The sequence below is a fragment of the Natrix helvetica genome (genome assembly GCF_964273705.1).
Source record: "Natrix helvetica genome assembly, chromosome: 1".
In the NCBI taxonomy this organism is placed as follows: Eukaryota; Metazoa; Chordata; class Lepidosauria; order Squamata; family Natricidae; genus Natrix; species Natrix helvetica.
In genome coordinates, this window is record NC_138548.1 from 371998591 (window position 1) to 372021694 (window position 23104).

General features: G+C 42.6%; 1 protein-coding gene across 1 annotated transcript; it reads left to right on the top strand.

The window, feature by feature from the left end:
* Positions 1-4991: 4991 nt before the first annotated feature.
* Positions 4992-19296, top strand: LOC309394262 (uncharacterized protein). The gene is made up of 7 exons (XM_081957188.1): positions 4992-5131; positions 6832-7356; positions 11506-11632; positions 13067-13149; positions 13742-13868; positions 16239-18027; positions 18083-19296. Exons 2-6 carry the CDS (start codon positions 6901-6903, stop codon positions 17702-17704), a joined length of 2259 nt encoding a protein of 752 aa, XP_081813314.1. The 5' UTR covers positions 4992-5131; positions 6832-6900; the 3' UTR covers positions 17705-18027; positions 18083-19296.
* The last annotated feature ends 3808 nt before the right edge of the window (positions 19297-23104 follow it).

Consider the following 23104-nt stretch of genomic DNA (forward strand, 5'->3'; position numbering starts at 1 on the left):
GGAGCCTCGAGTCTAGGGCAGTGAGTCATTCGATAGGAAACTTGCCTCTTGGAAGGAATGTCTCGGCTTGGCTCCTGCTTTGTCTCTCCTGCCTCTTTGCTTCTCCGTTCGGTCGTTGGGTGGCAGATTGAAAGCGGGAGCCAAGCTGGGTCATTCCTCCCAAAAGGCAAGTTTCCCATCGAATGACTCGCTGCCCTGATGATGAGAGGTTAGGCTGTGCCTCACTTGCCTCACCTGACTGCACGTCACTGCAGAAAGAAGAAATCCACCATATATATGCTAGGATTCACCTTCCTTTGTCCCTTCTTTCACTGGATTGCTTTGGGACATACTGTATATCAAGAGGCAGAGGATAGAAACAGTCTATTTTTCCTAACCCAGCAATATTTTTTTTCCCCAATAACATTTTTTTAATTTTTTGTTGCAAGTTTTAAAACTTCTTTACAAACAAAGTGTTTTCTGGTTCTCCCCCCCTTTTTTTTCATTCTCTCTTATATGTAAATAATTTTACATCACATCATCATTTCCAATTTCAGCCCCATTATTTTCTTCCTATATTTCCATCTTAAATTTAAATTTTTCCTAACACATAAACAAAATTATTTTTCGCCCTTCCGGAAAAAATGTATATACCAACTTTTATCATTTCATTTTCCATTTGTTATTTCTAATCTCTATATGTAGCATATATCATCATGTTCAATTTTAATATAACAAGCGTTTTACTTAATTTGTTATCCACACTTAACAATATTATCTTATTTAACTATATATCATAAGCAGTATCAACATATTTCATTTTCTTCTAATAGCTCTTTTTTACCTTCCGCCTTACCTGACCATTTTCTCTTAACTCATCTCTTGCTCTATTTCAGGGGTGTCCAAACTTGGGAACTTTAAGACTTGTGGACTTCAACTCCTAGAATTCCTAGAATTCTGGGAATTCTAGGAATTGAAGTCCACAAGTCTTAAAGTTCCCAAGTTTGGACACCCCTGCTCTATTTAGTGTTCTATTTTTCTTCAGTTTTCTGTTTATCCTATCTTCTACTCTTAAATTCCCTTTTTTTCTTTTTTTTCCCTTTCTTTTTTCTTTTGTATGTATTATTTCTTTTCCTCTGAATTTCCCTTAACATTCTTCCATAACTTTATTTGAGTAGCCCTCCCTTGGATTCCCCTTTTTTGCTCCCCACTATTTCTCTCTTTGTTTTTAGGCTCTTCTTTTTTTTTGGATAGCATTTTATTTTTTCTCTCCCTGCTCTTTTTGTGTCTCCATAAGTCTCATTAAGATTGTCCAGTTGGTTATTGTTTTCAGGTTCCCACCCCATCCCCCAATGTTAAGTCTTTTGCCTCTCATTTGTATTGATAAATTGTATTTATCAATTCCTCTCCTACATCCTGTTCTATGCATTTCACTGATTTTTCTGGTTCTTTAATACCTTTTAGTGTTGAACGTGCATCTTTTAACATTACAAGTATTTCTTCAAACATCCCACACTCCATGTTCAAGTTGAAGAAGTTTTTGATATTTTGGTATTTTACCACACTTAATTAAGTCTCTCTTGTTTCCAAGTTTTTCCAGCTGTAATATCCAGTCCCAGAGTAAATCAGTCCATTTCAAAAATTTTAGCTTTCTTTCTCAGCAGTAGCAAAACTACTGAGTCAAAACAACAAGAAAAGGCCATACACTCCTTAGAGGGACTTCCTCTTATCTTTTCTATTTTCAAGGTTGAATTTTTCCACTGTTATTTGTTGCCAGATGTTCTCTTTCCTCCAGTAGATGGCTTTTACGATCCTCCAATCAGTCAAATCAATCATTTGTCATCGTTTTCAAAAGTCCCAAATCCACTCACACTAAGTCCTTCTATTTTCTCTGCGACCTTCCTTTCTTTTTTTATTTTATTTTAAATGTTCCAGTTCCAAATATTTTAGCCACAATCTTCCTGGGCAGTCACAATTTTTCTCCCTTTCTTTTCCCTCCCTTCGTTTTCCAAGCGCCACTTAGCCGCTACTTTAAATCTCTGGATAAGCATTTTTTAAAGGCCCAAATTTAAGTTTTTCTTTACTCTTGGGTCGGCCAGCCGCCTTCCCAGTCCCAACACTTTGTCCAATCACTGCTCCTCCTCTAAACCTGGTCCGGATGCCCCAGCTTCAGAGCGGTCATTGAAGATGGCTACCATCCCCGCCGCCAGTCTAGAGAGCTTGTTTCAGACAAGCTGAGAAGCTTGCCTTGCTCCTCGCGGTCCCGAAACACCTCTCCTTCTTCACCATCCCTTCAGAACGGTTCTGACCCAACGGCCTCCCAACGATTGTTCACCAGCTGGCGAACCTAGCAATATTTATGAAGTATATTACATTCTGATAGCCAGTATGGTAGTTTTCACCAAGGTCCTCTGATCCAGCGGGAACAATACTCAAATGTGATTGGTCAAGAGGTCTGACAGCTCCCTATAAAAGGGCTGCTGCCAGACAGAGTCTTTGCTGGATTGTACATAGTTGTCACTTAATAAAGAGCTATTGTTGCTGAAGCCTGAGTCTTGCCTCTTCCATTCACCCTATCTAACAAAGTAGATGAACTGTCAGGCTTCCAAGTGATGAAACCCGTTCAAAGAAGAAATGTGCAAAGTCCATCTTCAAAATAAATTTCTTTTATTTAGGCAGGCATCAAATTGGCAAAGTCTGTTCCAGTTCCGGATCTGACGCAAACTGGAATTACATCACATAATATTGGAAGTTAGAAACATCTCTCAAAAGTCACATTCTCCAATAAACACTCCATCCACATTGCCCGGTATCTTCAAACTCCACCTTCCGTTCTCAGCAGGAGCACCCTCTGTTTCCATGGGAAAAGAAGCTCACCTAGCCAAAACAATCCTCACTATATATAGCAGTGTTCCAATATCTCAGGGGTTGCCACAAAGAAGAGGGAGTCAAACTATTTTCCAAGGCACCTGAGGACAGAACAAGAAGCAATGGGTGGAAACTAATCAAGGAGAGAAGCAACTTAGAACTGAGGAGAAACTTTCTGACAGTTAGAACAATTAATCAGTGGAACAGCTTGCCTCCAGAAGTTGTGAATGCCCCAACACTGGAAGTCTTTAAGAAGATGTTGGATAGCCATTTGTCTGAAACGATATAGGGTTTCCTGCCTAGGCAGGGGGTTGGACTAGAAGACCTCCAAGCTCCCTTCCAACTCTGCTATTGAATTGTATTATATTCGCTCCTACCCCCATGATAAGAATGGAGCGAGCCTAAAAAAAACCTTACATAGTAAAGAGAAAGAAAAAGGAATAAATGAGTATAATAGAGAACTAAATAAAATGGCCACACATGTCAATTTCGGGATTGACAGGCTGCCCCCCCCCCTCAATTGAAAAGAAACTCCTGCAGCGACCCACAATACATAAAGATTGCAACTAGGTTAAAATTAAGAACACATAGACAAAGGAGCAACTACTTCAGTGGTAGGTCCCTACTGGTTCAGACCAGTTCATCTGAACTGGTAGTAACCTGGCGGCCTGGGTCGCTGGAACCGGCAACAACCCAGGCCTGCCACGCCCCAAACCGGTTCTCCTGTTTTGTTTTTTGCTTATGCGCAGAGCAATTTTAGTTGCTCTGCGCATGCCCCTGAGCAAACGTCCCTGAGCAAACCGGCAGTAGTCACTATTTCCATGCAGGCTGTTGTAAAAGCAGGAACTATAGAACACTAACAAAGTTTCTTTGTTTAACGAGACCAGGAAGAGTAAATAGCGATAGCACTTAGACTTACATACCGCTTCATAGTGCTTTTACAGTCCTCTCTAAGCGGTTTACAGAGTCAGCCTATTGCCCCCAACAATCTGGGTCCTCATTTTACCCACCTCGGAAGGATGGAAGGCTGAGTCAACCTTGAACCAATAAGAATCGAACTGACCAATTGCAGACGGTAATCAGCAGAAGTATACTGCATTCTAACCACTGCGCCACTGTGGCTCTTTGTGGCATCGTAAAGCACAATGAAAGATGCTAAAGACAACAAAAATGGCATTTCACTTCAAAATGATGGTGGGTTTTTGTGCCAGTTGTACCCTTTTATTCCATTCTTTCCTTTCTGCTTCACATCTCTAAACGTGGAAAAATCTCAAGTTTTTAAATTGTTTTTCTGGTGTAAATTTTTTTCTGTCACATCTATCTGGGCACTTTTTCCAGGAAATTTGTTTTCCTTCCGTCTTCAATGGTTTTTCCCATCTTCTAAGTTTTTTTTTTAATTCAAATTTTATTCAAAAAAAAAAGATTAAAATACAAAGCTCCAACAAATTAAGGAAAAAACACAAAGACACAAAACAATCAAGACAAGAGCATTGAAGAAGAAAAAAAAACTATACACATAAAGATTAAACTAAAAAAAATAAAGAAAAACAAAACAAGTAAGACATTTTTAAACAGTGCATTAAAAAAGAGAAAAAAACCCTAACACTTATACACATATTAGACCCCTTTTTAAAATACTGATTAATACATTATTACAATATTAATCTTCTGAGTTTCTATGCGGGACTCTTACATTCCTGAGATTTCCTGGTGGTCTCCCATCCCTGCTTAGCTTCCCGTCTTCCCAGCTTGGGAGATACAGACATGCACTTAAATACGCTTTGCGACTTAGGTCTCTTGAAAGAAACAGAAAGGGCTTGGAGTGTGGGGGTTTGAGCCAGACACCCCCACATCTTACCACCCCCCCTTCTGTCACGGGAGGGGGGGAGTTATGCCAAAATAAACCAACCCAGGAATTCGGTCTCTGCACAACTCCCCCTCCCCCAGCGGAAATGGTCCCCTTCTCGCGCTAATAAGAGAGCGGGGCGGACGCCAGAAGCAACGGAGTACTGGTATACTCTAAACTTCACCACGGATGTGAGCATGCGCAGGCTCCCTTTGCCAGCCCGTGTCCGCGGGTTGGCAAAGAAAGGAAAGCAGAAAGCGGGTGCGCCCGGCAAAGTCTTCCCCCCCCGAAACCTTTCCCCCCCTACCTTCGTGCAGCCCCTGCGGCCTCCTCGCGGGCGGGGGAAATTTCTCCCGCGAAAGAGACGACCCCCCTCCCCCCATAAGACACCCCCCTCCGACCAACGAAGGAGGAAGCAATCTACAAATCTCCAGGCAGGTGAGACAAACTCTTGGGGATGCTGGGGGAAACGGTGGGAAGAGAAGGCTTCTGCAATAAGGAAAAAAGGGGGGGGGGAATGGAGGTGGGGGGTGATTTGAAGTTTGCATTTTGCAAGGTGCCCCCCCCTGCACCACCAGGATCAGGCCCTCCAGGAGCCTGGCCTTTTCCTACATCCAGACCCTAACTCTCCTGTTGGTATAGGATCCCTTGCTTGAAGCAGGGGGCTGGACTAGAAGACCTCCAAGGTCCCTTCCAGCTCTATTCTGGTTCTGATTCTCCATTTGTCCTCTCTCTCTCCATTTCATGGAGGCTCCTTGGTCTCCTAAGAAGAGATTGGACCACCCCTTTGTCTGTAATGGAACTATAGGGCTTCCTGCCTGAGCAGGGGGTTGGACTAGATGACCTCCACGATCTCTTCCAGCTCTATTCTGGTTCTGATTCTCCATTTGTCCTCTCTCTCTCCATTTCATGGAGGCTCCTTGGTCTCCTAAGAAGAGATTGGACCACCCCTTTGTCTGTAATAGAAATATAGGGCTTCCTGCCTGAGCAGGGGGTTGGACTAGATGACCTCCAAGGTCCCTTCCAACTCTGTTACTGTGTCCTGTTATTCTGTCTCTGGGTTGCCCATGTGTGTGTCTGAAATGCTTCCCCAATGGCATGAATGGAAAGGTAGCATGCTTACTGTATGCCGATTAGTGTACATTTAAAGGGACAGTAAAGTTATTCTGTGTCTAAGAATGCTGCTGAGAGTCCTTGGAGATTCATGGTTATCCCAAAGGTGCTTTTTCAAGAGGCAACTGGACTTTCTGGTTTTTCTTTGAAGACATTTTGCTTTTCATCCAAGAAGCTTCTTCAGCTTCTTCTTCTTGGCTGAAGAAGCTTCTTGGATGAGAAGCGAAAGGTCTTCAGAGCAAAACCAGAAAGTCCAGTTGCCTCTTGAAAAAGCACCTTTGGGGTTTGCTGATGACACTTGGGATGAGTGGCCACTGGGTGGATGGAGCTCTGGCTAGACGAAGGACAAGTCCCAAAGATGCAACTGGACTTTCTTGTTTGTTTGTTTTTCCCTTTGAATACGCTTCACTTCTCATCTAAAGAACTGAAGAAGCTACTTGGATGAGAAGCAAAATGTTCTCAAAGGGGGAAAAAAACCCAAGAAAGTCCAGTTGTCTTTTCTTAAAAGCAGCTTCGCACAACCGTGACCCGGACAATTGAGAATCTCTGTAGACATTGAATTGAATTGAATTTGTCAAGTGTGATTAGACACACAAGGAATTTGCATCTGGTACAAAAGCACCCTTTGTACAGGCAAAGGCAACTTCATCATCATAATTATACATTTTAAGAAGATAACTTGGTTGATACCTAGGAAGCTGGCAGGAACCCATAACAACCATCACTGCCAGGCAATTATATTTGTGATACATTTTTAAATGTTCAGTTGACTTGAGTTTCATGTTTAATGAGTCAAACAGACAATGACAACAACAACAATAATAATAATATAATAAGTTGAAGAGAAACAACTAGAAAAAATAACAAAATGACATCATCTACAAATTTATGTTGAGCTATTGTGGAGGCAGAAATCAGTGGTTGTACCAATAGGGCTGCCTAGATACTCAATTGTGGTCGTATGTTGAGGACTACCTGTACTACTCTGGAAATACCTTGTATTGCTCATGAGTTTCTTTATGCAGAGCCAGAGCAGATGAAGAGAGAAGGCCGAGGGCCACTTGGCACAGTTTTCACCCTGTCAAAAAAGGAACATGGAAAACCAAGAGGAAACAAAGAAGATTCTACCTCTATTGGAAAAAGCAATCGAAATGGATTTGCGGTACCTCCCGGAGGATGGAAGAATTGCTTGTACTTCACAGCCCGAGTGGAAAGACGAGAGAATTGGCCAGAAGAACCAAGAGGAGGAAAAGGCCAGTTTGGCTGGTCAGTGGCAACTCTTGAGACATCTCTGTGGGAAGGAGGCCAACAGGCCACGAGAGGTTTGCAGTCAACTACACGATCTTTGTCGTCAGTGGCTAAACCCCGGAAGAAACACCAAAGCTCAGATGTTAGATCTCTTGGTCCTGGAGCAGTTCTTGGCTATCCTGCCCCTGGAGATGAAGAGCTGGATCCAGGAATGTAGAGCCGAGACCAGTTCCCAAGCGGTAGCCCTGGCAGAAGGTTTCCTCCTGAGCAAAGCAGAGCAGAAGGAGCAGGGACAACTGCAGGTAAGAAGGTGTACCAAGGTGTAACCGAAAGAGTCGGAGATGGTTACTGAATTTTTAAACGTCTCCCTTCTGGGAAACTCATGACATCAGTAGCAGAGTTTCTTATTTTTATTTTATTTATTTATTTATAAAATGTTTATTGATGTTTATTTATAAAATGTTTATTGATATTATAAATTTATTATTGACTGATAAAATAATTTATTGTTTTATTTTATTACTAGCCAATAAACCAGCATTGCCCAGGTATTTATTTATAGGGGGAAAATGTCCGGACCAAACATAATGTGTAATGTTGGATTTTCCCCATTACCAGCCCCCTTGTGGAGTACTGTGAAGCCGTTACCATGGCAACTCCACTGCGCTGTACAATAGAAGCCATTTTACAGTAGTACAGTAGAAGCCATTTTAAGGCACAGCAGGCTGTATCTTAACAGAACACATACACTAAGGGGTCTTAGGGGTGTCCTACCCCCACAGTATTTGTTTTCTGAGGATAAGTCATTGCTCAAGGCATTCCAGAGTTATACTAGAACACACACACACACACACACACACACACACACACACATAGAGCCATGATACAATAATACAATAGCAGAGTTGGAGGGGACCTTGGAGGTCTTCTAGTCCAACCCCCTGTCTAGGCAGAAAACCCTATACCCGCGATGGCGAACCTTTTTTGGCTCGCGTGCCATAAGTGGAGGGAGCGCATAATGTAATGCGGCACGCCTGCACACGACCCCCCCTGCGCTCCCTCCACTTATGTTTGACTCCCTCTTCTTTGTGGCAACCTCTGAGATATTGGAACACAGCTATCCTGTCTCTCCTGGTCCTTCTTTTCATTAAACTAGACATACCCAGTTCCTGCAACCTTTCTTCATATGTTTTAGTCTCCAGTCCCCTAATCATCTTTGTTGCTCTTCTCTGCACTCTTTCTAGAGTCTCCACATCTTTTTTACATCGTGGCGACCAGAACTGAATGCAGTGTTCCAAGTGTGGCCTTACCAAGGCCTTATAAAGTGGTATTAACACTTCACGTGATCTTGATTCTATCCCTCTGTTGATGCAGCCTAGGACTGTGTTGGCTTTTTTGGCAGCTGCTGCACACGGCTGGCTCATATTTAAATAGTTGTCCACTAGGACTCCAAGATCCCTTTCACAGTTACTACTGTTGAGCAAGGTACCACCTATTCTGTACCTGTGCATTTTGTTTTTGTTGCCTAAATGTAGAACCTTACTCTTTTCACCATTGACTTTCATTTTATTAGATAGTGCCCAATGTTCAAGTTTGTCAAGATCCTTCTGTATCTTAAGCCTATCTTCTGGAGTGTTGGCTATTCCTGCCAGCTTGGTGTCATCTGCAAATTTGATGAGTTCCCCATTTATTCCCTCATCCAAATTGTTGCTGAAGATGTTGAAGAGTACTGGGCCTAAAACAGAGCCTTGGGGAACTCCACTGCATACTTCCCTCCGTGTAGATGCTGTTCCATTGAGGACTACACGTTGAGTGCGGTTGGTCAGCCAGTTACAAATCCATCTGGTGGTGATGCTGTCTAACCCACATTCTTCTACTTTATCTAGTAGTAGGTTATGGTCTACTTTATCAAATGCCTTTCTGAAGTCTAAGTAAACTATATTGACGGCATTCCTCTGGTCCACTAATTTTGTCACTTTGTCAAAGAATGCAATAAGATTAGTCTGGCATGATCTGTTTTTGACAAATCCATGTTGGCTTTTGGCTATTACTTTGTTTGCTTCTAGGTGTTCGCAAATTCGTTGCTTGATTATTTTTTCCAGAATCTTTCCTGGTATTGAGGTCAGGCTGATAGGTCTGTAGTTTCCTGGATCTATTTTTTTCCCTTTTTTGAAGATGGGAACCACATCAGCTGTTTTCCAGTCCTCTGGTAGATCCCCGGTGTTCCAGGATCTCTGAAATATATAGTTCAGTGGTTCTGAGATCTCGTCTGCCAGTTCCTTCAGAACCCTGGGGTGTAATCCATCCGGTTCTGGTGATTTGAACTCGTCTAGGGTAGACAGGAGCTCACTTACCATTTTCTTCCCTATTTCAACTTGTGTTCCTAATCTGATTTTTGTGGTGCTGTTTTTGAGAGGTTGGACTGTTTTGTGTAAAGACAGATGCAAAAAATGAGTTAAATAGTTGTGCTGTCTCCCTGTTGCTTGTCACCTTCTTCCCACTTTCTCCTAGCAATACCAATTGTTTCCTTAACTTTTTTCTTGTTTTTAACATGTTGGAAGAAGCTTTTTTTTGTTATTTTTTACTTTTGTGGCAAGCCTTTCTTCATTGTGAGCCTTAATGTCAGGCCTGTAATTATATTCTTTTTTGGATCTTTGGCCTGCCACACTTTCTTATAATTTTCTATGCTGTTTCAATAGTGTAGTAGTTGGGAGGGGGGAATAGAAAGGAGTAGGATTGTAGAATGGATTGTTGACATTCTTTTGTAGAAGCCAAGGTCATCTTTTGTCTTCGCATCTCGACACCTGGCCGGAAGAAGATGGGTGTACATGCCAGCGTGGAAGATGATGATTGGAACATGTGATGGATTTGTGGGTGTGGGGAGAGATCATGAACTTTCAACTGGGTGAACTTACAGGATGTAATTCAGAGTTGAAATTTCCATAGCCGTGCTAAATTGCCTGCGGAATAAATTGGACCTTAAAGGATGTTTTGCCTTGGACAATGATTTATTTCTGCATGGTATTTAGAACCCTAACACTTAACTTTCCTCACTTCATCTTTACAGGCCCAGGCTATTTGCTGATATTCTGCCTTAGTTATGTTTCCCTCTTTCCACTTTTTATACTTATATTTTTTGTCTTTCAATTTGTCAGAGAGTTCTTTATGCAGCCATGCTGGTTTTTTGGGGGAGCTGTTATTTTTCTTCTTCATTGGTATTGTGCTAGACTGAGCTTTTGTAATCTCATTTTTCAAAATTTCTCAAGCTTCTTGAGTTGTTTTCCCCTTGAGGATTCTCATCCATGGAATTCTTCCCAAGCTCTCTCTAAGTTTATCGAAATTATCGCTCTTAAAGTCCAAGATTCTAGTTTGTTCTAGTACTTGTGTTTGCATAATGTTGAATTCCAATATTGCATGGTCAGTTGCCCCCAGGGTTCCTGTGGCTTCAACACCTTCTATCATTTCTCTCTGTTAGTGAGAATTAAGGCCAATATGGCTGATCCCCTTGTTCCCTTCTCTACTTTTGGGGAAATAAAGTTGACTGCTAGGTTTGCTAGGAACGTGTTGGATCTTCCACTTGGTGCAGAGTTTGTTTCCCAGTTGATGTCAGGGTAGTTAAAATCCCCCATTACTATTGTGGTGTGCTTCCTAAATATCTTAGTTAGCTGACTAGCAAAAAGTGCATCTTCTTCCTCTGCTTGGTTGGGTGGCCTGTAGTTTAGACCTATGGCAATGTCATTTCTCTCCCAACCTTTAATATTGACCCAAATGCATTCAAGATAGTTCTCATCATTGTTGTGCTCTATTTCTGTAGAGATGTAGTTATTTCTTATATATAGTACAACCCCTCCTCTTTTATTTGGTCTATTTCTTTTAAATAATTTAAATCCTTCTAGCTGTATGTTCCATTTGTGGGTTTCATCCTACCAAGTTTCTGTAATGGCAACAATATCATTTCTGATGTGATGATAGGGGACTGGAGACTAAAACATAAAAAACGGCTGCAGGAACTGGGTATGTCTAGTTTAATGACAAGAAGGACTAGGGGAGACATGATGGCAGTCTTCCAATATCTCAGTGGTTGCCACAAAGAAGAGGGAGTCAAACTATTCTCTAAGGCACCTGAGGGTAGCACAAGAATCAATGGATGGAAACTAATCAAGGAGAGAAATTTCCTGACATTTGGAACAATTAAGCAGTGAAACAACTTGCCTCTTAGTGAATGCCCCAACACTGGACGTTTTTAAGAAGAGATTGGACAAAGGATATAGGGTTTCCTGCCCGAGCAATGGGTTGGATCAGAAGACCTTCAATGTCCCTTCCAACTCTGTTGTTCTGTTATTGTTTCCTTTTGGTAACTTTGCCGGGACATGTGAAAAGCTTCCAAAAGGGGCCCTGGGATTGGAAGCATTGGGCAGAAATGCATTCTTTTCTCTCGATTACTATTTCAGCTTCAGGAGCCCTTCGTGGAGGTGGCCGTTGACCGCTCTAAAGCATTGGGAGACGTGCTGCATCCCTCTCGGGAGGTGGACCTGGGGGAGAGCTCCCAGGAAGAGCCATCTAAGAATATCCCGTCAGGTAAAGAATGGTTCCCACATTCATACTACCGTACATAGTGCAACAATTGACTTGACTTACAAGCGTTCATTTAGTCACCATTCGAAGTTGTGTGTCACTCTTCCGACTCTCCAGTACCAAGAAGCAGAAATAAAAGGTTCGATTAACTGCTTTTAATTCTGGCGGGCCTGGAAATATTGGCATATAGCGACCAAAACGAAGGCAGCAATAACCGTTGCTGCTTTCCCGCCAATTTAACCCTCCCCTCCTGCATGCGTCTGCCCCACCCACATGGCTGCTGTACTCCTCCAGAGGCCTGGAATCTTCTGTTGGGACTATTCCTTTCTTCTGATGCTGGCCTGCTCTCCAGCTGTGCACTCCAGCTGATTGTCGGGGCACCGGCTTGCCAGTGGAGCTTTAAAAACATCACGGGCCTCTGATCGCTGCTCTGCTCTCCAGCTGGTCGTTGGCCAGCTTCTTCTTTCCTGTCAGCCTCCCACGCCGTGCGTTTCAATCTTCCTGCAACCCCGAGACAGCCCGCCGGAGGCTCACCATTTCGAGAGTTAACATAACGGCACTGGGAAAAAAGGACTTATGCCTGTTTTTCACACTTACGACCATTGCAGCATCCCTATAGTCCAGTGGTGGGTTTCCAAATTTTTTAGAACCTCTTCTGTGGGTGTGGCCTGCTTTGTGGGAGTGGCTTGTCAGTCATGTGACCGGGTGGGAGTGGCTTGCCAGCCACGTGACCGGGTGGGAGTGGCTTGGCAGTCATGTGACTGGGTGGGCGTGGCCAACTTGTAAAATGTGGTGAAACTCACTTAACAACACTCTTGCTCAGCAAACAAAATGTTGGCTCAGAAACTTTTGCCATTTGAAGCACGCAAGTCTTAAAGCTGTCAAGTTACAAGACCCTTGCACCCCTAACCCCTTTAGGGGAAAAAATCCAGGGGCGTTCAAACTTGACAGCTTTAAGACTTGTGGACTTCAACTCCCAGTATTCCTCCTCTAGTCATGTTGGCTCAGGAACTCGGGCATTGAAGTGTGCAAGTCTTAAAGCTGTCAAGTTACAAGACACTTACACCCCTAACCCTTTAAGGAAAAAAACCCCAGCGGTGTGATCCCCTTTTTGTGATCTTCTGACCAGCAAAGTCAATAGGGAAGCCGGATTCACTTAACCGTGTTACTAATTTAACGACTATGGTGATCCACTTAACAATTGTGGCAAGAAAGGTCGTAAAATGAGGCAAAGTTCATATAACAGCTGTCTGGCTTAGTAACAGGAATTTTGGGCTCAGTTGTGCTTGCAAGTCAAGGACTACCAGTTTCTGAGCTACTGTTATTTTATTACCTTGTTTTGGAAAAAGACCTTAGGCCTGAGTGCAAAAATAGTTTTGTGTGTGATTTTTTTTAATGTTTCTAAAATACATATTTTCTCTTTCATCTCACTCTCAGAGAATGGAATACTACAGAGGTTACTTGCGGAAATATCTCCTCTTCATAGAGGAGCAGAAACAGTAGTTATTCTTCCAGCTCAGGTAGGAGGATTTTTCCCTCCCCCAACAAATTAAAATGACTCAAGGGGCATCCAATTTCATCCAAGATGGGATTCAGCCAACTTCTTTCACTTCATTAACTCCCCTCTAATCCGTATTTGGTGGCAAGGTAACAGGGTGCCGTGCGTCTTTGGCGTTTAGTCATGCCAGCCACATGACCACGGAGACGTCTTCGGACAGCGCTGGCTCTTTGGCTTTGAAACGGGGATGAGCACTGCCCCCTAGAGTTGGGAACGATTAGCACATATGTGCGAGGGGAACCTTTAGCTTTAGCTTGAGTTCTCCTGTTTAGTATTGCAAAATGTATCTGTAGGATGTGATTATTTATCTAGCACACGGATGTCAAACTCATGTTACAGTGGCATCACATGACATATCGGGACTTTTTCCCCTTCGCTAAACCAGGCGTGGGCGTGGGCAGCGCATGAGGCATCAAGCCTGTTGCACAGGAGTTTGACAGCCGTGATCGAGCAGAAGGAGAAACTCTGGTATTGGGACTTGTTCGTTAAAGAAGTATATGTAAATACTTCCAGTACCTCTTCACTGATAGGGGAATGTTTTCTTCCTGTTTCAGGTTCCCTTGATTTTTGACGATGTCGCTGTATTTTTCTCCGGGGAAGAATGGGCTCTGCTGGATTTCAACCAAAAAAATCTATACAGGGAGGTCATGCTGGAAAACGCTAGGAATCTGGCCACCTTGGGTAAGAAGGGTTTGTCTTCATTTTATTTTGAAATTGATGGGGATGATATTTTCTACTATAAAGGAAATAGCAAATAACAGAGTTGGAAGGGACCTTGGAGGTCTTCTAGTCCAAACCCCTGCATAGGCAGGAGACCCTACACCATATCAGACAAATGGTTTTCCAATCTCTTCTTAAACACCTCCAGTGTTGGGGCATTCACAAGTTGTTCCACTGATTAATTGTTCTCACTGTCAGGAAATTTCTCCTTAGTTTGGGGTTGGTTCTCTCCTTGATTAGTTTCCACCCATTGCTTCTTGTCCTGCCATCAGGTGGTTTGGAGAATAGCTTGACCCCTTGTCCCAAAGGTGCTTTTCAAGATGCAACTGAACTTTTTAGTTTTTCTTTCAAGACATTTCGCTTCTCATCTAAGAAGCTTCTTCAGCTCTAACTGGATGGTGGGGAATGAAAGGTCACCATCCAGCCAGAGCTTAAGAAACTTCTTGGAAGAGAAGCAAAATGTCTTCAAAGAAAAACCAGAATGTCCAGTTGCCTCTTGAAAAGCACCTGTGGGGCAACTGTTCTGACCCCCCCCCCCTCTTCATACACCAAACACGCCCAGACAAAGATACTGCACGATGATTTATTAACAGACAGACTAGACTTGGCAGCAATCCAGCACAGACGAGACCTTGGCAGCAATCCAGCACAAACTAGACCTTGTCAGCAATCCAGCCTGCCAAGATAAGACAAGGCCTGATAGCTTCTCCAGCTCTGGTAAATAAGTTGATTCCTGCAAAGAGTTTGCGCAAAGTCATTTCTTTTTATACAGTCTTGAGAGGAGCGTAATTGCAACCACATGGGTCCAATTATCTCCTGCAACTGCGAAGCTGTTGTTTACGTCTATTAGCCCTCCGTTGCCAGGCATCCAGAACCACCTCCCTTGTCTCCTCCCCACTGCTCCAAGGCATGAGGTCAGGAGCACACTCCCTTTGGCTTTCACCACTGCTCCATGCCTCAGGCGTCTCCTGGTGTCCAACCAGCCTCTCTGATCCCTGCTCAGAGTCGGAACCCTGTCCAGGGTCCTCCACATCTTCCAGAGTCGAGTCATAAGGCCCCTCACTGTCGGAGTCTGGTGGCAGCTCCAACGGCTCCTGCTGGGTCACAACAGGCAACCATGATCTGGATGATTAAGAATCTCTATAAGACAGTTTGACCCCTTCTTCTTTGTGGCAGCCCTTTAGCTATTGGAATATGCTATCATGTCACTCCTAATCCTTTTTTTATTAAATTAGACATATCCAGGCTGGTGTTCCCCAAACCAATTCTGTACAACGTTTATTCAGAGCATGTGACTTCATCCAAAATAGATGAAATCTTAGATGCCAAGTCGATTTTTCTGTAGAGCAATGGCATCCATCTCTTGTTTTTAATCTAAATTTAACTTGACAGCTTTCTTCATACTTGAAACCAAATATTAAGAAAAATAGGACAAGATGGAGCCAACACTTGTCAACTGCTTAGATTTCCAACAGTAATCCCCAGCACCGCTAATCGGAAGATACACTGATAGAAGTAACATAATGTTTCAGTATAGTTGAGCGTCATGAGGCTGAAGGAATGTGTGCATAGGGACCTTGGAAGGGAAGGACTGGAAGATTTAAAAGCAGGAATGGGGTAATAAAGAGAGAGTTGTGGTGGCCTAGATTTGGATCTCTCGCCTCATTATCAGGAGGCTGTGAGTACGATCCTAGGTAGTGGCAGATATTTATTTCTCTGGACACAAAGAATATTTGCTGCGAACTCTGCATTGGAGACAGGAAGGGCATCCGGCCAGTAAAACATTCAGCTTCATTCAGTTGCCCTGATTCTACCCCAAAGCAAGGGATTATGAGGTCATAAAAAGACCAAAAATAAAAATGGAATAATAGAGAAATAGGGACACAGTGGCTCAGTGGCTAAGACAGTGAGCTTCTCGATCAGAAAGGTCGGCAGTTCGGCAGTTCAAATCCCTAGCGCCACATAATGGAGTGAGCTCCCATTATTTGTCCCAGCTTCTGCCAACCTAGCAGAAAGCATGTAAAAATGCAAGTAGGAAAACAGGCACCACTTTGGTGAGAAGGTAACAGCGTTCTCTGCGCTTTCGGCATTTAGTTACGCTGGCCACATGACCACGGAGACATCTTTGGACAGTGCTGGCTCTTCGGCTTTGAAACGGAGATGAGCATCGCCCCCTAGAGTTGGGAACGACTAGCACATATATGCAAGGGGAACCTTGACCTTAACAGAGAAATACTAACTAAAGAGGCAGCTAATGGGGCTTGATTCCTAATAGCACTCGCAAGTTGTGCTTTCAATTTCTCATGGACTTTTTCTTTTTTGATTCAACAGGTGATGGACGGGAGAATGAGAATTACGAAGAGACAGCTTTCCAAACAGTCAAAAGTGAAATTGGAGAAAAGGCGCTTCAAAATGAGCAAGGGTCACAATGGCCAGAGGCAAACCAGTTAAATGGTGACCTGCAAAACTCCTCTACTTCTCAAAATGCAGATGTCCATCTTTTCCTTATCCAAGGAGATCAGGGAGAAAAAGGAATAGGTTTCCCATTTGGAGAAATAATTAGAGAGGAATCGGATGTTTGTGAACACCCCAGTATTTATATGAAAAAGACGCAAGAAGAATGCATGGGAGATGGGAAAAGTTTCAAGTGGGACATCCCTCTTGCTTTCCATAGAAGCATCCATGTAGAAGGAAAACCCTATCAATGTACGGACTGCGGCAACAGCTTCAGCAGCAGCAGCCATTTTATTTCCCATCAAAGGACCCACTCGGGGGAGAAACCGTATCAGTGCCTCGAGTGTGGAAAGAGCTTCAGTGAGAGTAGCTCCCTGACTTCCCATAAAAGGATCCATTCAGGCGAGAAACCGTATAAATGTATGGATTGCGGAAAGAGCTTCAGTCAGAGCGGACAGCTCACTTCTCATAAAAGGATCCACACGGGAGAAAAGCCATATAAATGCACGGAATGTGGCAAGAACTTCAGTCGGAATGGTCAGCTTACGTTGCATAAAAGGATCCATTCTGGAGAGAAACCGTATAAATGCACGGAATGTGGAAAGAGCTTCAGCCAGAGCGGCCACCTGACTTTTCATAAAAGCATTCACACTGGAGAGAAACCGTATAAATGTATAGAGTGTGGAAAGAGCTTCACCATAAGCAGTCACCTTATTTCCCATAAAAGGATCAACACAGGGGAGAAACCCTATAAATGCACAGAATGCGGAAAGACCTGCAGTACCAACTGTGATCTTACTTTGCATAAAAGGATCCATTTGGGGAAGAAACCCTATACGTGCACAGAGTGTGGAAAGAGCTTCATTGACCTGAGTTCCTTTACTTGCCATAAATGGATCCACTCCCGCGAGAAACCGTATCAATGCACGGAGTGTGGGAAGAATTTCAGGAATGCCACTAATCTGAGTGAACACAAAAGGGTCCACTCGGGTGAAAAGCCATATAAATGCACAGAATGTGGGAAAAGCTTCAGGTGGAGCAGTTGCCTTACATCCCATAGAAGGATCCACACGGGGGAGAAACCGTACAAATGCACGGAGTGTGGAAAGGACTTCCGGAGAAGCGGTTCTCTCACTACTCATAAAAGAATCCACACAGGGGAGAAACCGTACCAATGCACGGAGTGCGGAAAGAGTTTCACTATGAATAGTAGCCTGACTTCCCATAAAAGAATTCACACCGGTGAAAAGCCGTATACCTGCCTGGAATGTGGGAAGACTTTCCGCAAGAGTGATAACCTTACTTCCCATAAAAGGGTTCACATGAGATATAAACCATGTTAATGTTTTGGGTGAAGGGGACAGAACCTCAGCCATAGCAGTCGTCTTCAGATCTACACCAAGGAGAACTTGTATAACTGCATGGAATGTGGAAAGAACTTCAAAATGTAGAAAGATCTACTAAATTGCTCTAAACCAGGGGTGTCAAACTAGGCCTTAGGAGCAGGTGGCTTTGTGGCCCGGATTGGGGGGTGGGAGGGGAATCTGACTCAGTGGGTAAAATGCTTTTTTTTTTACTACCGGTTCAGTGGGCGTGACTTGGAGGGCGTGGCAGGGGAAGGACACTGCAAAGTCCCCATTCCCTCCCCACCCGGGGGCCAACCAAAGTCCCTTTGGGGAGAGGGGGCGGTATAAAAATCTAAATAAAAGTAAAGTAAAAAGTAAAGTATTTGCTGGTTCTCCAAATTACTCAAAATTTCCGCTACTGGTTCTCCAGAACCTGTCAGAACCTGTTGAATTTCACCCTTGATCTGACTGCATAACTGGTAGGCCGGTGCGCAGGCACACGCAACTCCACCCATGCAAGAGAGAAGTCCTTGTGATGCCACTCACACGAATTGCGCTGCAAAAGCCGGCGCCTGCCGCTCACACAGCCCGGTTGCGAATAGGCTACAAGTAGTGAGCTGCAGCCCACAGATGGGGGACCCCCGCCATACTGTTTCAGTTTGGTGCAGTGGTTAAAGATGCTAACCCTAAAACTCACCCTGAGATTCTAGTTCTTTCATAAGTATGAGAGCCAGCTGAATTATTTGAAGTCAGTCACACGCACTCAGTCCTACGCAAGAGACAATAACAAAGCATTTCTGAACAAAATTGTCATGAAAACTGTCTGGGCTTGAAGATTGACTGGAAGGTGTGTGCACAGTACTCAGAAGCCATTGGAAGGAAAATGCAGTAGCTGTTTCTTCTTTGTCCCAATTTGCAGGAGATATGCTATAAGGTAACAAAAACCAAAGGCAATTTTGAAGGAGCCCAAGTTGGAGAATTATCAACGCATTGGGACAAAAGGGCCCTCTAACATTATATTTACACTGATGGTATCCGAGCTGCTTGGGATTTGGAAAAAAGGCAACTAAAGGGAAACGGGAACAAGATTTATAAATCCATGCATTGAATAGAGAACACAAGCCTCTCCCAAAGCAGTAAATTGCAGGGATCCTTTGGAGAAATGGAATGGAAAGAGTCAAAACAGATCAAATGTTTCTTCATGACATTCATAATGCAGCCAAGAAAACGGGATTCACTTTTGAATCAATAGAATTGTTGACTTTAATGATGATTTACATAGTATTTATCTGCCTGATTATTTGCTCATTTGTATTTGTTTTTGCTGGCATATTAAGGAACAATCGTAAAATTCTTAAGCATTAGAAATGTCAGCGTGTTTTAGTGTTCACCGTTGAGCTTAATCAACTTTGAAACCCGTTCAAAGAAGAAATGTGCAAAGTCCATCTTCGAAAACAAAATTTCTTTTATTTAGGTAGGCATCAAATCGGCAAAGGCTGTTGTAATTCCGGATCTGACACAAACTAGAGTTACACCGCATTATATTGTAAGTTAGAAACATCTCTCAAAAGTCACATTCTCCAATAAACACTCCATCCACATTGTCCGGTGTCTTCAAACTCCACCTTCCGTTCTCAGCAGGAGCAGCCTCTGCTTCCATGGGAAAAGAAGCTCACCTAGCCAAAACAATCCTCACTATTTGCTCCTCCCCCCTTACCTTGACAATGTGGCAAGCCTGAACCCCCCCCCCTTACATAATAAAGAGAAAGAAAAAGGAATGAGTATAATAGAGAGCTAAATAAAATGTTACACATGTCAAATTTGGGCTCCACAGGCTTTCCCCCCCCCCTTCAACTGATAAGAAACTCCTGCAACGACCCAGAATACATAAAGATTGCAATGAGGTTAAAATTAACAACACATAGACAAAGGAGCAACTACTTTCCATGCAGACGGTTGAAAAAGCAGGAACTATAGAACAGTAACGAAGTGTCTTTGTTTAAGGACACCAGGAAGAGCAAATAGCAATAGCACTTAGACTTATATACCGCTTCGCACTGCTTTACCATCCTCTCTAAGCGGTTTACAGAGTTAGCATCTTGCCCTCAACAATCGGTCCTCATTTTACCAACCTCGGAAGGATGGAAAGCTGAGTCAACCTTGAGCCGGCAAGAATCAGACCGCCAAATTGCTAGCAGTCAGCAGAAGTAGCCTGCAGTACTGCATTCTAATCACTGCGCCACTGTGGCTCTTTATGGCATCATAAAGCATGATGACAGATGCTAAAGACAACAAAACCGGTGTTTCACTTCAAAATGAGGATTTTTTTAAAAAAAAAACAAGGTTGGAAAGTTTGGTATCAGGAGTGGATTTTGATCTCAGCAATGCATTTTATAAATTACCGCAAGATGTTCAGCTTTGCAGGTTGAAGCTCTGATTATTAAGAAAATCCCCTTTATTTCTAGATTGTTGTTTGGTCTATTTTTGTCAAAGTATAAACTCTGTTCTTGGACCTGAGATTGTTACTTATATTAATGGACAGGAATGCAAATCATATTTACAAAATTAGGTAGGTTCTTGCTTTCTTATTACAGTGGTGGGTTTTTGTGCCAATTGTACACTTTTATTCCATTCTTTCCTTTCTTCCATCTCTAAACCCGGAAAAATCTCAGTAGTTTTTAAATTATTTTTTTCATGTACACTTTTTTTCTGTCACATCTATCTGAGCACTTTTTCCAGGAATTTGTTTTCCTTTGGTCTTCAATGATTCTTCCCATCTTCTTTCTTTTTAAAAAAAAATTCTAATTGCATTTAAAAAAAAGATTAAAATACAACACTTCAAAAAATTAAAGAAAAAACACAAAGACACAAAACAATCAAGACAAGAGCATTGAAAAAGGAAAAAAACTATATACATAAAGATTAAAATAAAAAACTCCCCAAAATTAAAGAAAAACAAGATGGATTAAAAAAGAAAAAAATCTAACACTTATACACATATTAGCCCCATTTTTTTGAATACTGATTAATACGTTATTACAATATTAATCTTCTGAGTTTCTTTGCGGGACCCTTATATTCCTGATATTTCCTGGTGGTCTCCCATCCCTGCTTAGCTTCCCATCTTCCCAGCTTGGGAGATATGCACTTAAATACGCTTTGCGACTTAGGTCTCTTGAAAGAAACATAAAGGGCCTGGAGTGTGGAGGTTTGAGCCAGACACCCCCACATCTTACCACCACCCCCTCTGTCACGGGAGAGGGAGGGAGTTATGGCAATATAAACCAACTCAGGAATTCGGTCTCTGCACAACTCCCCCCTCCCCACCTGCGGAAATGGTCCCCTTCTCGCGCTAATAAGAGAGCGGGGGGAACGTCAGAAGCAACGGAGTACTGGCACACTCCAAACTTCACCGCGGATGTGAGCATGCGCAGACTCCCTTTGCCAGCCCGTGTCCGCGGGTTGGCAAGGAAAGGAAAGCAGGAAGCGGGTGCGCCCGGCAAAGTCTTCCCCCCCGAAACCCGATGTCCCCACGAAACCTTCCCTTTCCCCCCCTACCTTCGTGCAGCCCCTGCGGCCTCCTCGCGGGCGGGGGAAATTTCTCCCGCGAAAGAGACGACCCCCCCTCCCCCCATAAGACACCCCCCTCCGACCAACGAAGGAGGAAGCAGTCTACAAATCTCCAGGCAGGTGAGACAAACTCTTGGGGATGCTGGGGGAAACGGTGGGAAGAGAAGGCTTCTGCAATAAGGAAAAGGGGTGGGGGTGGGGGAATGGGGGTGGGGGGGTGATTTGAAGTTTGCATTTTGCAAGGTGGCCCCCCTGCACCACCAGGATCAGGCCCTCCAGGAGCCTGGCCTTTTCCCACATCCAGACCCTAACTCTCCTGTTGGAATAGGATCCCTTGCTTGAGGCAGGGGGCTGGACTAGAAGACCTCCAAGGTCCCTTCCAGCTCTATTCTGGTTCTTTTTTTTTCCGGTAATTTTTTTTATTTTTTCATTTTCATAACATACAAGTACATGTATACTATTACATAGCCGCAATTATTTTGTATTATTAGATGTTTACATCAATTCATCTTACCATCAACTCCCAAAACACAATTATTAGCTCTTCTGCTCTCCATACACCATATTTGTCCTTATCCCTCACTTTCTTCTCCCTCTCTCTCCTCCCCCTCTCTTTTTCCTTTCTTCCCTCTATCCTTCCCTATTCTACTTCCCCTTCCTCTCTCCTTCTCCTCTCTCCCCTTTCCACTCCTCGTTTCTCTCCTCCTCTTCCCTCCTCCTTGCCCTCTCTCCTTTTCTTCCCACTCTTCATCTCATTTACTTGGTGTATTTCAACTTATGAGCAAGCTCCCTTTTATGTTGATGGTATTTATAGTTCCTTTTCGATATACATATTTAATTTTAACATATATTCTCCTCCTTTCTTAAAAGAAAAAAAATAGAACAAAAAAGTATACATATGTAGTCATTGTACTTTTAACACACACACACACACAAACCTAATTTTGGTCGAGATGTAGACCTGGTTACAATTCCCAGATATTCTCATCATTATCTTTATATAATTATACAACCTTACGCGTCCCCAATTTGTGATTCTGTCTTTAAATCTCAATAGTTTCCCATTGTAAGTATATTTCATGTTCCCTCTCCATTTTTCCATATCTTAGATTAAATTACCCTTAGATTGTCTATAAATGACAAACCTCACTGTTCAATGTTCATTACAATTTCCTTAATCTATTATGTAAAATAACAAGCAGTAAACATCTCACTTTATTCATCATCTTAAAAGATTATATATATATATATATATATATATATATATATATATATATATATATATATATATATATATATATATATATATATATATATATATATATATATATATATATATATATATATCCATGTTTCATATATTTTAACCCATGTTTAGTTTCCTTCTGTTGTCATTTTCAGTCAATTCGCAGCTCAATTTAATTATCATATATAAAAGTGAAACACAAAGCTGTACTTTACAACCTCCCCATATCAGTTTCATATTTATCCATATTCCATATATTTTGGCTTTTTAAAGTTATCTTTCCATTATTATGTTTAACTAGTTAGCAACTCCATTTTATTGTCATATTTAGGAAGAAAATCCTTATCTTGCTTTGTATTTTCCCTTATCTAGATATCTGATTTTTTCTTAGTAAGTCTTTTGTCCCACTTCTCTGTTCCTGTCTTCTCCCTTTTCTTTGTTTTAACACCTCCACTCCCATCAATTTTCCCCAGGTCGCCCTCACAAGAGTATTTTATGTTTCTCTTTGTTGGGGCATAGCCTCCTACTTCAATTTTCCTTATGGCACTAAGAACCTCCAAAACATTTTTTTCCTGCTTTTT